General features: G+C 38.9%; 1 protein-coding gene across 6 annotated transcripts in view; it reads right to left on the bottom strand.

Moving 5' to 3' along the window:
- Nucleotides 1–928: 928 nt before the first annotated feature.
- Nucleotides 929–12,506, bottom strand: part of CNTNAP4 (contactin associated protein family member 4) — a 589,031-nt gene continuing 577,453 nt past the window's right edge. For 5 of the 6 annotated variants that reach the window (XM_079907172.1, XM_079907174.1, XM_079907173.1 and 2 more), the window contains 3 exons: nt 7,423–7,641; nt 7,020–7,091; nt 929–1,718 (listed from right to left, as the gene is read on the bottom strand). In XM_079907172.1, coding sequence (XP_079763298.1) covers nt 1,525–1,718; nt 7,020–7,091; nt 7,423–7,641 — 485 coding nt within the window. In that variant the 3' untranslated portion in view covers nt 929–1,524. Of the gene's footprint in view, nt 1,719–6,901; nt 7,092–7,422; nt 7,642–12,506 lie in introns of all 6 variants that reach the window. The other variant, XM_079907171.1, reaches the window with a different exon arrangement.

The raw sequence follows: 12,506 nt of genomic DNA on the forward strand, positions 1-12,506 counted from the left end.
CAGACACCTGTAAAGTGTGAGTGTAAATTCCGAAGCGCCTCTGCTATACAATTGGCTTGTGGAATTCAAAGATAGCTACATGCAAGCATCTTGTTTACATGGCCTCAAGGGTAATTATTGCAAGTTTCATAAAGTTACTGATAATTATTTGAACTTCTGTTAGGTATATATCTCCTAATCAAAATGAACTAGTTAGTAAGTTATATTGATTTTTGGTTCTTTTTGAGAAATACACCCCATCATCGTAAATGAGAAGTGACTAGAACGACAGACTTAGAATATGACATGTAATATGCCATCACCCCTTAGGAGGAGCATTCTTGAATAACTCTACTGGATTTGAAAAAAGGGGGCATGGTGCGGCTTATATTTCAAAAAGTACACCTGGATGTCAGTGCACAGCAAAATATATGCCTGAAGCGGGGGGAGATAGAGTTTAGAATGAAGAATGGAGCTCTACACTTCAAGTGTCTCTTTTTTCTAATACATAAGAAGATGCTCCATGGACTACAGTAAAGGGAGATCAAGGAAAAGTGGGTGATAAACTTTAGGAAAATAGAAATATAAACCTATAAAGAAAACTGACATAAGGTTTGGGGGAAAATATTCTCGGAAGTATATTTCATTTGAGATATTACAGTTGTAAATGAAAACAATTCTTTGAAGTGTTAAGAATTGTGTTTTTTATATCAACGAGTTTACGTGCCAACATTTCACACTCTTTGGGAAACTGGCATTACCCAGGGTCTTAACTACTGCTGATACCGAACCATGAGAGCAAGTTAAACAGAAAAGTGTTAAAGGCAAGACATCACATACTGATGAGCAATGCACTTTGTAGGTCTTGTTACATATGAATTGCATGTTCAGAGCTGGAGCCTGACACTCAAAACCTAAAGTTTTCAAAATCATTGAGAAGAGTCAAATAGAAAAAGAGCAATACAAACAAACCAGTGACAACAAAACATATTTCAACACTACTGATAAATTGTATTGAATGCAATACAGAGAAAGGCAAAGGGGTTTATATACTTTTGGCCACTGAAGATGCAAACACCAGCCAAACAGGATCTTAGAAGCATTTCCAGGTCTATGAATAACACCATGGGGACACTAAAGCAAACACAGAATATGTTCTCAAATAAAGCAAGGTCATTATAGTCCAATTTTGACTTTCACCTCTCACACAACTTAGGTATCACTTACGGCTGAGAGGCCAGGGCTACACTTTTCACATTGAAAACCTGTAGCTCTCAAGTGGGTTAAACTTCTGTTTCAGATCATATCAGAACAGTTGGAAATTAATATCAATATCTAAAACTCCTTGTTATATAGAATGACCACTGTGGGAAGTATGTCACTGGATGAGGCCTCCTGGAGCTGTCTCGAGTCTGGACATGGCAACATGGCAGTGCTGCAAATCCACTGCCTGTACATTCAATGTAAGAACTGTTTTTTGTCCCTTGAGAGCCCCTGGCTATTAAATCAGACTGCTGTAATTATAAGGTAAATCACTGCTGCCAATCAGAAGAAGTACTCTTTCTGATTTTCACGGACTGCATTTTGTGTATTAAGCTCACTTTTCAAAACAGCCTCAGCACTGTCTACATTCTCCGACCTTTTTGCCTCATTCCTTCTGTATAACCTTTTCTGCTGATGAATGCGGACAGCTATGGCAGCGATGCACAGCAAGATAAAGATCACAACAGCTATCAAACCTGGTGAGAGAAGAGAAAAGAAACACAAAATCAGAATTGTTGTCCATGCAGAAACTGTAGACTTCACTGTTCAAGAAGTCATCAGAAAATTATTTTCTACTGAGATCAAGCATCTAATATATATAAATTGGAAATTTCAAATCAATATCAAAACCTTAGGTATTTCTGGATCAAGTGGTATAAAATATGTTGTTTACTTCTGAGTTCTATCAGTCTTGTAGGTTCCCCTTCATTTACTCTGAACGCATATTATATTGGATTCATTCAGTGCATTTATATGTACAATATGTTAATAACACAAGGTATTACCTACATGACTCTACGACCATGGGGTCACTTCACATTAATACCCAGACAAGTTTTAATTATTTTGAAATTATAGAGTAATAGTAACATCATAAAATAATCAAATGTGTTTTTAATACTTAAATATGTAAACATTTTTTATTATTTATTTTATTTTATTATCGTTATTATTTTTGGCTTCACCATGCGGCATGTGGGATCTTAGTTCCCCGACCAGGGATAACCCACGCCCCCTGAAGGGGAAGCATGGAGTCTTAACCACTGGACCTCCAGGGAAGTCTCTGTAAACATTTTTTAATTGAAGTACAGTTGATTTACAATGTTGTGTTAGCTTAAGGTGCACAGCACAATGATTCAGTTATACATATATACATATACATATATATCTATTTTTTTTCAGATTCTTTTCCCTTATAGGTTATTCCAAAATATTGAGTCTAGGTCCCTGGGTAAACAGTATGTCCTTGTTGTTTCTCTATTTTATATACAGTAGTGTGTATAGGTTGATCCCAATCTCCTAATTTATCCCCTTAAATGTAAACACTTTAATGAACTTGATTATCAATAATTTGTTATATTGTTAAATAAATAGCAGGAACAAGTTATGTATACGAATAATCTTGACTAATGAAATATATCGATACGAATACATAGAGTAATTATATCTATATGAGGAATATTGATTTTTTGAAACACCTGATTGTAAATAAAAAATTGGTGGTAAATAAAAAATTGGTGGTAAATAAAAAATACCACAACTGTTAGCGATGCCAAATGGTTACCAATCCTGGCATTACGTTAAGTCAGTCTTCTTCAAAGTGTGATCTATGAATCCCTGGTGGTTCCCGGGACACTGTGAGGGGTCCACAGGGTCAAAACTATTCATAATAACTCTAAGATGCCTTTTTCACTGTGTTGTAATATCCACTGATAGGACAAAACAAGGTTAGGTCAACTTCTTGGTACCTTGGCATGAATTAAGGCAAGGCCACCAAACCTTAAAAGTGGTCACTGAATTCATAAAGTAGAAAGCAGGCATTGCACTACCAGATTCATTTAAGAATATCCTTGATGAAGCACTAAAAATTACACATTTTACCAAATCATGACCTTTGGCCATAAGTCCTTCTAACATTTTGTGTGATGACATGGGAAGTATTTGTAAAGTACTTCTACTGTAGCGTCAAGTATGATGGTTGTCTCCAGGAAGAATGCCAGCGTGAACATCTGAGTTGAGTTGTGAACTGAACTAGCTGCTTTTTCCTTTAAAGAACACTGTTTTTACTTGAAAGGATGACTGACAGATAAACTATGGTTGTTTTAACTGGGATATCTGGCAGACATTTTCTTTAAAATGAAGTAAATCTGTCACTTCAAGAAAAACAGGGCTTCCCTGGGGGCGCAGTGGCTAAGAATCTGCCCGCCAATGCAGGGGACACGGGCTCAAGCCCTGGTCCGGGAAGATCCCACCTGCCGCAGAACAACTAAGCCCATGCGCCACAACTACTGAGCCTGTGTGCCACAGCTGTTGAGGCCCACGTGCCTGGAGCCCATGCTTCATGGGGGGGGCACCACAATGAGGGGGTCCCCGCACTGCAGTGGGGACTGGGCCCCGCTCGCGAGCCCACGCACAGCAACGAAGACCCGAGGCAGCCAAAAATAAATAAATAAAAAATTTAAAATTTATTAAAAAGAAAAGAAAGAAAAGAAAAACAACTGACAATGTAGGATGCCAATGATAAAGCCAAGTTTTCAAATGAAAAATAGAATTTGGAAAACTGTTGTCTGTCACCATGAGTTTGAGAGTTCCCTTGTACTTAGACTCTTCTGATGAAATCAGTGGAGGTACTAATATAGTGTTTTCAGACGAAAATAGGTACAATGAAAACATGTGATGTGGATGGAGTCTCATATCATAAAACAAGGACTCTTCCTCCTAGTTTAAATTAGGTATAAACAACTCTAACAAATCCAACTGAAGCCACAACTTTGAAAGTCCTCATCAGCCACAGTGGATTTCACAGCACATGATCTGAGGGGCAGATTCACTACAGCCAATCATAATATTGCCAGGGGCTAAGCCGATTTTTGGCGAGGTCAGCCTCACCTGAAAGGGACAGAAATTCCTTGTTGACAGATCCAACATAAACCTGGTAACTAAATTCTGTACCATACTTGAAATCTGAAGAATTTACTAATGGATACGATTTTTCATAGTTGGTCATACTAATAAAGAATAATTTAAATCAGAGGATCCATTTGATGTTATACATTTTGCCTTTCATCTTAGAAAAGTAATCAGTTGAGTTGCTATAAATACTTCTATTGTCTGGTTATAGGCCTCTAGTTTAAAGAAAGAGATTCTGAACAATTTCAGTGTGGAAAGCTGATGAAGTAGATACAGAGGGCAGGCTACTGCAGGCCCAGGCAGGACGCCCAGACAGTCAAAATCACGGCTGGACTCTGGAAATGGTTTGCTCCATGCACGTGATTTCCCTTTTAACTGGAGACAGTGTTATGTCAGGGTTTCTCATGTCCACGGAAAACCTTGATCTAACCTGTTATACAAAAAAAAAAAAAAAAAAAAAAAGAAAGAGGATACTCTAAATGACATATGGCCATCTATCTACAGCACTCTGTGACACTGCCAACTGGTGAATGTGTTTTTATGAGGAAATTATGTAGCTTTCTGTCTAAATCTGAGCATTCATATCTGTGTATTCTGACCAGAAACCCTAAATATCTTATTAAATCAATTTTCCCATCTCACACTGTTTATTTATTTACTGTTTGTAACTGAAGAAAAAGATTACCTAAAATGTAAAACACGGGGGAATTAGCCAGTTGGAAACTACTTAGATGGATTAATTATTGTTACACAGTGGGTGCAATTTATGAGTCACGCAACAACAAGTGAAGAACTCTACCACAACGCTAGCAGACGGAGCAACATGCTACAGAACAGTATTCTGTGATTTAGCTGAGAAACTGCGCGTGACCCCAGGAGAGGCCTTCCGGGCTTAGATGGCCACGACCAGCTGCTCTGCTCCCGAAGCTCAGTCTGCAATGATCAAAAGCAGACACTCCTGGATCTGTGGACCCTGGCGAGACCCCGAGCAGCAAATCTTCCATAATTCTTGCTCTGCTCTGTGCACTCGAGTCAAGTGAGAATTTCACAGGTCACCTATTAGTTGTTTCCATTGTGTGTTCCATCCCAACATACAATGACTTACAAACAATATTCTAAAGATTAAATACTTGCTGTAACATTAGCTTGACTATACAATAACTATTTATATCTAAATCTGTATATTTATCTCCCTATATCCTGACTATATATCTATACTAGTTAAATGCACAGAAAAAGTACCGTTATGAGACTGAGACAATTTGTTTGACTAGGAATCCCAACAAGTTGCAATGCTGAGCACATTTTAAATGCTATAACTTCAAATGAGTTTTTACCATAGATTGTATTAATACTATATTGATATATTTATTGTAGACATGCAGTTATTAACTACTCTTCTAACAGGGTTTTAGTTTTTGTTTTTCGCTTGTTATATGACTAAATGAGGAACCTATTTTATGCATCTTTAATTTATACCTCATTAATTTGATAAAAAGTAAAGCAACTGAAAAAGCAATGGGGATGTTAATATTCTCACAAAGAGTTGACCAGTACTATTCTCTGTCTAAATAAAATTCTAAGTTCTTAAAGGAAGTCAGTGTCTACATGAGTAAGGGTGTAAAAAATAGAACCAAATGAATCAGGTATAAAGCCCACGGAAGTTGCTCAAGTATACGACTAATCACGTTACCTGGCAATATATTGATAATAAAATAACTGTTTACTTTTTATGTCCATATCATATGCAGAGTATGGAGGAAAGGTGAGCCACTTAACATTTCAATAATCTGATTAATAACATTCTTAAGACCATTAATCAGGAAGGAAAAGGTTTATGTAGGGGGTTGGTTTTGAGTAAATTATGTCTCAGAGAATATGCTGTTTTACTGCCAGGAAGATAAATTTAAAACTTTTTGTGTTAATTTTGCAATTTAAAATAAGTATTGGGACTTCCCTGGTGGTGCAGTGGTTAAAAATCCTCCTGCTAATGCAGGGGACATGGGTTTGATCCCTGGTCCGGGAAGATCCCACATGCCGTGGAGCAACTAAGCCCGTGCGCCACAACTGCTGAGCCTGTGCTCTAGAGCCCGTGAGCCACATCTACTGAGACCTCGTGCCACAACTACTGAAGCTTGTGTGCCTAGAGCCCGTGCTCTGCAACAAGAGAAGCCACCGCAATGAGAAGTCCATGCACCGCAACAAAGAGTAGCCCCCGCTCGCCGCAACTAGAGAAAGCCCGCGCGCAGCAACGAAGACCCAACACAGCCAAAAATAAATAAATATAATAAATATATTAAAAAATAATAATAAAGTAAGTATGAACCACCCTTCTTCCATTAGTTTTGTATTTGATAAAATGCAAATAAAAATGTAATATTCACTGAGAGGAGCATCTAAACCATGGAAATATACACCTTGATTAAGCATTAAGGCAACATTAAATATATGCTTCTAATGTTAATCTCAGGTTTTTCCTACTTCTTACATAAACCCTTGCAGAAGCAGTGATGTGTCCAAGAAGGCAAAAAATGACACTTCCTCAAATCCAGTCAGAACACCCTAGGGAATGGAGATGGCCATTATCAAGCTAAATGATATTCATTAGTATCACAGTGTAACAACCATTCTTTGAGTGTGATGTTTCAGTGAATTATCAATTATTTACACTGAAACTCTCCAAGGAAGCTGGGAATTCAGGATGACTCTATAAGACAATCCAGTACAAATAATAAAGCACCCCACTGACCTCAGGATTCACTGCCTAACTCTTGGGCCATGTGTAGATTCTCCACAGACAGCTTCTCTAGTGCTAACTACCTCATCATTAGCAATGATAGGAAGAGCTCGCTCATGCTTTCTACTACCTCCAATTACTGCAGAGTCACTCTTGATTGTGTTAGTGACGGGTTCTCTGTCATCTCTTGTTCCAGAATGATCTGCAGTTAAAGGATAGAAAAGGGGGAAGAGGGGGATATCGGTGAGTAAAAAGAAGAAATGTTTAAAAATTCATAAACTTTTAAAACCAGAACAGAATTAGAGAGGTCAGTGTGGGATGTCTGCAATTTTAACCTTAAGCAATGCCCACATGCAATGGTCCACAGGAATAACGAATTGAGAATCTAGGAGAGAAATGGGCAAGGACTGAAAATTAAACAAAACCAATTTCAAGAAACCATCTTGAGAACACAGAGTCCCAGCATTAAAAGATTTTAATATCCAGTGGACAAGCTGTGTTTGGGACTGGGTAAAAGAAGCGCCATAGGCCACCTGCAAAGGAGTGTGTCCTCTCCCTTGATGTGGCATCGGTGCCAGCCTGGGCCACACAGCTGGACTCCGTCACGTGTCCTGAGATGGTGATGGGGGCTGGGCGGCTGCGGTGCAGAGCGGCCTTCAGCGGCACCACGTGGCTGACCTGCACAGCAGAGAGACAGCCCAGGAAGCCCTGTGCACCTGCCAGCGCCGTCTCCTGGTCCACGTCACTGTGTTCTGGGAAGCCAAAGAAACACCACAGGATTGATGACAGTGAAGGTGCAAACGGGCATTGCCACAATGGACTATTCCAAGTCTTGACAACGCAACAGCAATACATACTCAGCTGTTAAATTCCTTTTGCTTTTGTCTTTATTACAAGAGATCCATTAAATCTTTCCACAACTACTGGTGAGACATCCCAGGCTAATAAAGACAAGTTTTTAAGTATGGCTAATTAAATATACTGAGAGCTCTCTGGAAATAATTAAAGTCTCTACAAGAATGGGTCAGATAATGAACTGATCAGCGTTCCTGCAAGATGTTATCATGTTAGAGGTTGTATCTCAAAAGCTTTCAGAGACTCTTAATTCTTCACGTACAGCAGTGAAAACTTTCATACCTCACTGACTTTTCTCCCTGTTTCACCGTCCACCTATCACTCAGACTGAGGTATGTGTGTGCCCCCTATACATAGATAACCCCCCTCCATTTTAATGAGCATTTAGTTAATATGGAATTATTGTGGGACAGAGATTGGTTGAGTGTCAAGATATTAATTTATAATTTTACAGTGAAGAAGATATTTCACGCTTGGCAAGCATGAAATCTAAACAAGGGGAATTAATTGTAGACTTTTAACGTTCAAATGTTATCAGACTACGATGCATCCACCCATCCTACATGACCATAAAGCGGCAAGACCACTTTCCCCTGTGCTGCACCTACCGGGACACCAACACTTGCATTTCGGTCTTTTCAAAAACTAATATAATAAATATTGAATTTACTGAATGCTTATTATACGGTAGGCAGTATTCTAAGGGATTTGCATGCTTGTGTTTAAACCTTACAGAAGCCATGAGTATCCTAGTCTAGTCACACAGACAAGACCCTTTAGGTTCAGAATTTCAGTGATTTGCCTGAGGTTAACTCAGCTGTTGGCATTGTGCACTGGACTCCAGGCCTGTTGGACTCCAAAATCATAAGCTTCTTTTGTTTATAATTGACACATTCTTTCCTTCACTCCACTTATATCTTCTGCAGTGTATTTTTTTTTTTTTTTTTTTTTTTGGCTTGGTATCTATTCTTGAAATGACTCTGGGCAACTCTGTTCTGATTAAGCCTGTCTTGTTATATCAAGGTTTTTGAAGAACACTTCCTTCTGTCCCATTTTCATGCATGTTTTATACCTTTTTAATAAAAATACTGATTAGATGTTTAGCATCATGAATATCACACTCTAAAAAATCTGAAAATTAGACAGATTACATCACTTTCCTGTTGTGCTGGGGGATACGGTATTCAGACCCAGGTATCCTGGCTCTGGAGCCTATGTCCTTACCAGGAGGCTGTCCTGCCTCGTAGCACAAAGAGCCCTGGGAGGCTATCACGCTGCTGCTCCGTGAGCACACAGGGAACCCTCAACACCCAGCACCACGTGGTTACATAGGAGGCGCTTCATCGATGTGTATAATCCAAAGAACTAACTTAGTCCCCCCACACAGCAGTCACTCATTTGAATGGATGCAGATACATTCAAATATACATATTTTTAGAAAAAGACAGCATTCTTGCTTCGGAGTTTTTTGGTTTATTTTTTTACTTTAACAAGGAATAAAAAGGAATATACTTTAATAGCAATATAATCAGAACAGTGCTTTTCATATTTCTTCTACAAGGTTTAAATCCTGAAAAAAATTTCTATAGACCTTAAAAAAAATCTTACATTTTGAACAACAACGAAAAAAGTAAATAGATAAAATTCGCTTCTCTGGTAAAAATCTGATATGAGGCAACTTTTAAAAACCCTACACCTTTAAACGGAAAATATTTACCTATTATAAAATATTGTAGAAAAAAGCTTTAAAATCTAAAACTTAAACTAGTCTGTCAATTAATATTTGTTTTAAGAGCTAAATATACAGGCAACGCATTCCCTGCTGTTTGAGCATCTTACATTCTAGTAGGGGAGACAGACGCTAAACATGAAACAGGAATGGATGAAAATTCTGAAGACTGATAATGCTATGAAGAAATAAATTAGAAAATGTGATGGAGTGTATCTGGAACAGAAATTTATCTTGATGGATTAGGTGATTCTTTGTGTGTCTATTTTAAGGATGACTCTGCACAGCCCTATTCTCTTAATCGTCTGTAGATATCTTACTCCAGCATCTTCTGGCTCTATCACTTCGTTCTTAAACTTTGTAAGGTTCCCTGTGATTTAGGAATTTTTATCAGATTGTCCCTGCTGTTTATCTCCCCTCATCTATTACGCATAGACCCCGGTGGCCCATTTTAATCTGCAGACACAGGTTTTTCTTTAGCTTGGAAAATTTCATATGCTGTGCGAGCAGCTATTGTTTCACTTTCATCCTTTTTACGCTTCTGGACTGCCGAGATTCACGTTTGGTCTCCTCTGCATATTCTTTAACTGCTTTTAATCTCCCTGCTGATTTCTATCTTTGAGGACTTGTTTTTGTGTGGGTCACGTGCTTTTCTCACTTGCTCTTCCAGGGAATGATTTCAAGTATCCACAAAGATCATTCTTTTTTAGTCTGGAAAAATCATACTTGTAGTTCCTCTAGGTCTTTTTGCTGCTTGGCTAGAATTTCCTTACAGCGCTCTTACTTAGTTTCATTCAGGATGGGGTCTGTCTCCTTGAATAGCTTCATTCTGGTTGTTTTGATTTCTCTCCCACTTGACTGCTGTTGAATCAAGGGTTGTATATAGGGTTGCTTTTCTCATCTGCTCGTTGATTCTCTGTCACTGCCTTCCTTAGGTGGCTGACGCCCAGAGAAGGTAGACAGCGTAGCAGCTGTCCTTGTCCGTGAAGCTGCCATCCAAATGCCCACCCAACCTTGGGACAGAGAGGACATGGTCCAAATTTCAGGATTCAGGACATCCTCACATTTCAGGTCATTCTCTCCTCGGCAAAGAGGGAACACAGAAGCGCTGAGTTTTCAATGCTGCCCTTTCCCCACGGGGTCCAGGGGTCTCTGCAAGCCAAGCATTTTCCAGGAGCCACACAATTCAGGGTCTCCCTTAAGACTCTTCTAGGCTGGTCCCCAGACTCTCTTCCAACCAGAAGCAGGGAGTCTCACAACACTGTCTCACTGGCAGCCCCCAGGCACCCCACCTGGCTGCGCTAGACCGTCAACTCCCTTGTTTCAGGAAAGTCAATGGGTCGGAACTAGAATCTGGAGAGAAAGGGAACTATGGGACTTTGCATCCATCTTCCCAGAGTTGAGTCCAGATGAAGTTAACAGCTATATTAAGTTGCTTATAAGCAGTACATAGTATCAGAGAGCTGCACTGACAACTGTGTTCATAGAGCCAGTGGACAAAAACATTTATCTTTCCTATTATCTGACTCCTGAAATGCCAACAACATGTAAGGGTTAGAACAGCACGGGTGGGGGAATTGTAGATAAATGCCTCTTACTTCATTGAAATCCTGATAAGACAATTATGTTTGGGATGTTTCCGGTTAGAAAAATTCTTAACTGACTCAGATTTTGCAGGTGGTCTTGCCTGTTAAAAAGTTAGCCTCAACTGTATCTTCCAACCAAGGGAATGGCTTCTGCTTTTGCAAAGAAATCTACCAAAAGTTCTACAAGAAAATAGAGTAACAAGAAAGTAAAATTCGTATGAAGCGCCTTTCTGTTTATTACGCAGAGAGAGGACTGTTTCTGGAAAGGATATGAAGTAAATGAAGAACAATTAAAACAAGAAGTGCTTCATGAAACTTCTTGTGGCTGTCAAAACAACAACAACAAAGAAAAACAAAACAAAACAAATAACTCAAAAGAAACCTAAGTAGTTTGGCCACACCTATGGAAAAGGGGTCACCTTAAAAAAGGATCTCAATGCCTTTAATCCATAAAGATAAATAAAGCTTGCCAGAAAATGGTGCAATGAATCAAAGGAGCCGTGCTAATGACCAGCAGGACATTTTTACCATCACAGGCAATTACAACAAGGAGTCAACAACAACAACAGTTGGTGGAAAAGTCAAATGGCAAAGCAGACAGCAAATACTGTGTGGATAAAGGAGCAGTTTTTTTTGTAAACGGTATTTATTTGCCAACCAAGCCTACTGCTCTGAGATACAACCTTGAGAACCTGATTAATGTACAAACTATTTATAGTGAGGCATCTCGCGGTAACCTGAGCTTCTCTTTTGCTTTCAGCATGACCTGTGTCACCTGAAGTGTCATCTGACTGGACATTTACAAAATCACAGTGTCCTTAAGTAACTGAATTAAACTTTCTTGTGTACCCTTTGGCTTTGAAGCAGGTTTTATATAAAATGTCCCTGAGATTGAAGTCCGTTCCTGAAGCTCTTCTGTGAGATGCCGTAGACATCCTCTTCCTTCTGACCACATACTTTATTTACATCTGGCCTAGATCTCCACTGCAAAAACCTGAGTTACTTCCTGGCTCTGCAGCCTCAGAAGAGATAAATAATCCCTATGTGGTCACTGCCTTTAAGTATACCAACGCTACTGCTCACAATGAGTGAAAACATCTTCAGGCTTTTAGAAAACTCTTCTAACATAAAAAACAATCTGTAAACACAACTCAGAACTTAATTTAATGAGTTTTGAATAAACAAAGCAAATGTAATGCAGCCTATTAATTATGGAGGAATATGAACCCAGTTTATTTGATGCAACCTGGCTCTTCCCACCATGATGTACCCACCGATTTTTGCTGTCAGTGGTCTTGCACCCTTACATACCTGACATAAAAAAGTAATAAATAGTCGAACTTCACTCAGCCTCTGAATAGTAATTTTCAGTCATTTTGTAATAGGTTAAATTATATCATTATTCAAAATGTGGGCACATTTGCTATCAGAGGTTTTATGCAATTTC

Source organism: Stenella coeruleoalba (assembly GCF_951394435.1).
Source record: "Stenella coeruleoalba genome assembly, chromosome: 20".
Lineage (NCBI taxonomy): Eukaryota > Metazoa > Chordata > Mammalia > Artiodactyla > Delphinidae > Stenella > Stenella coeruleoalba.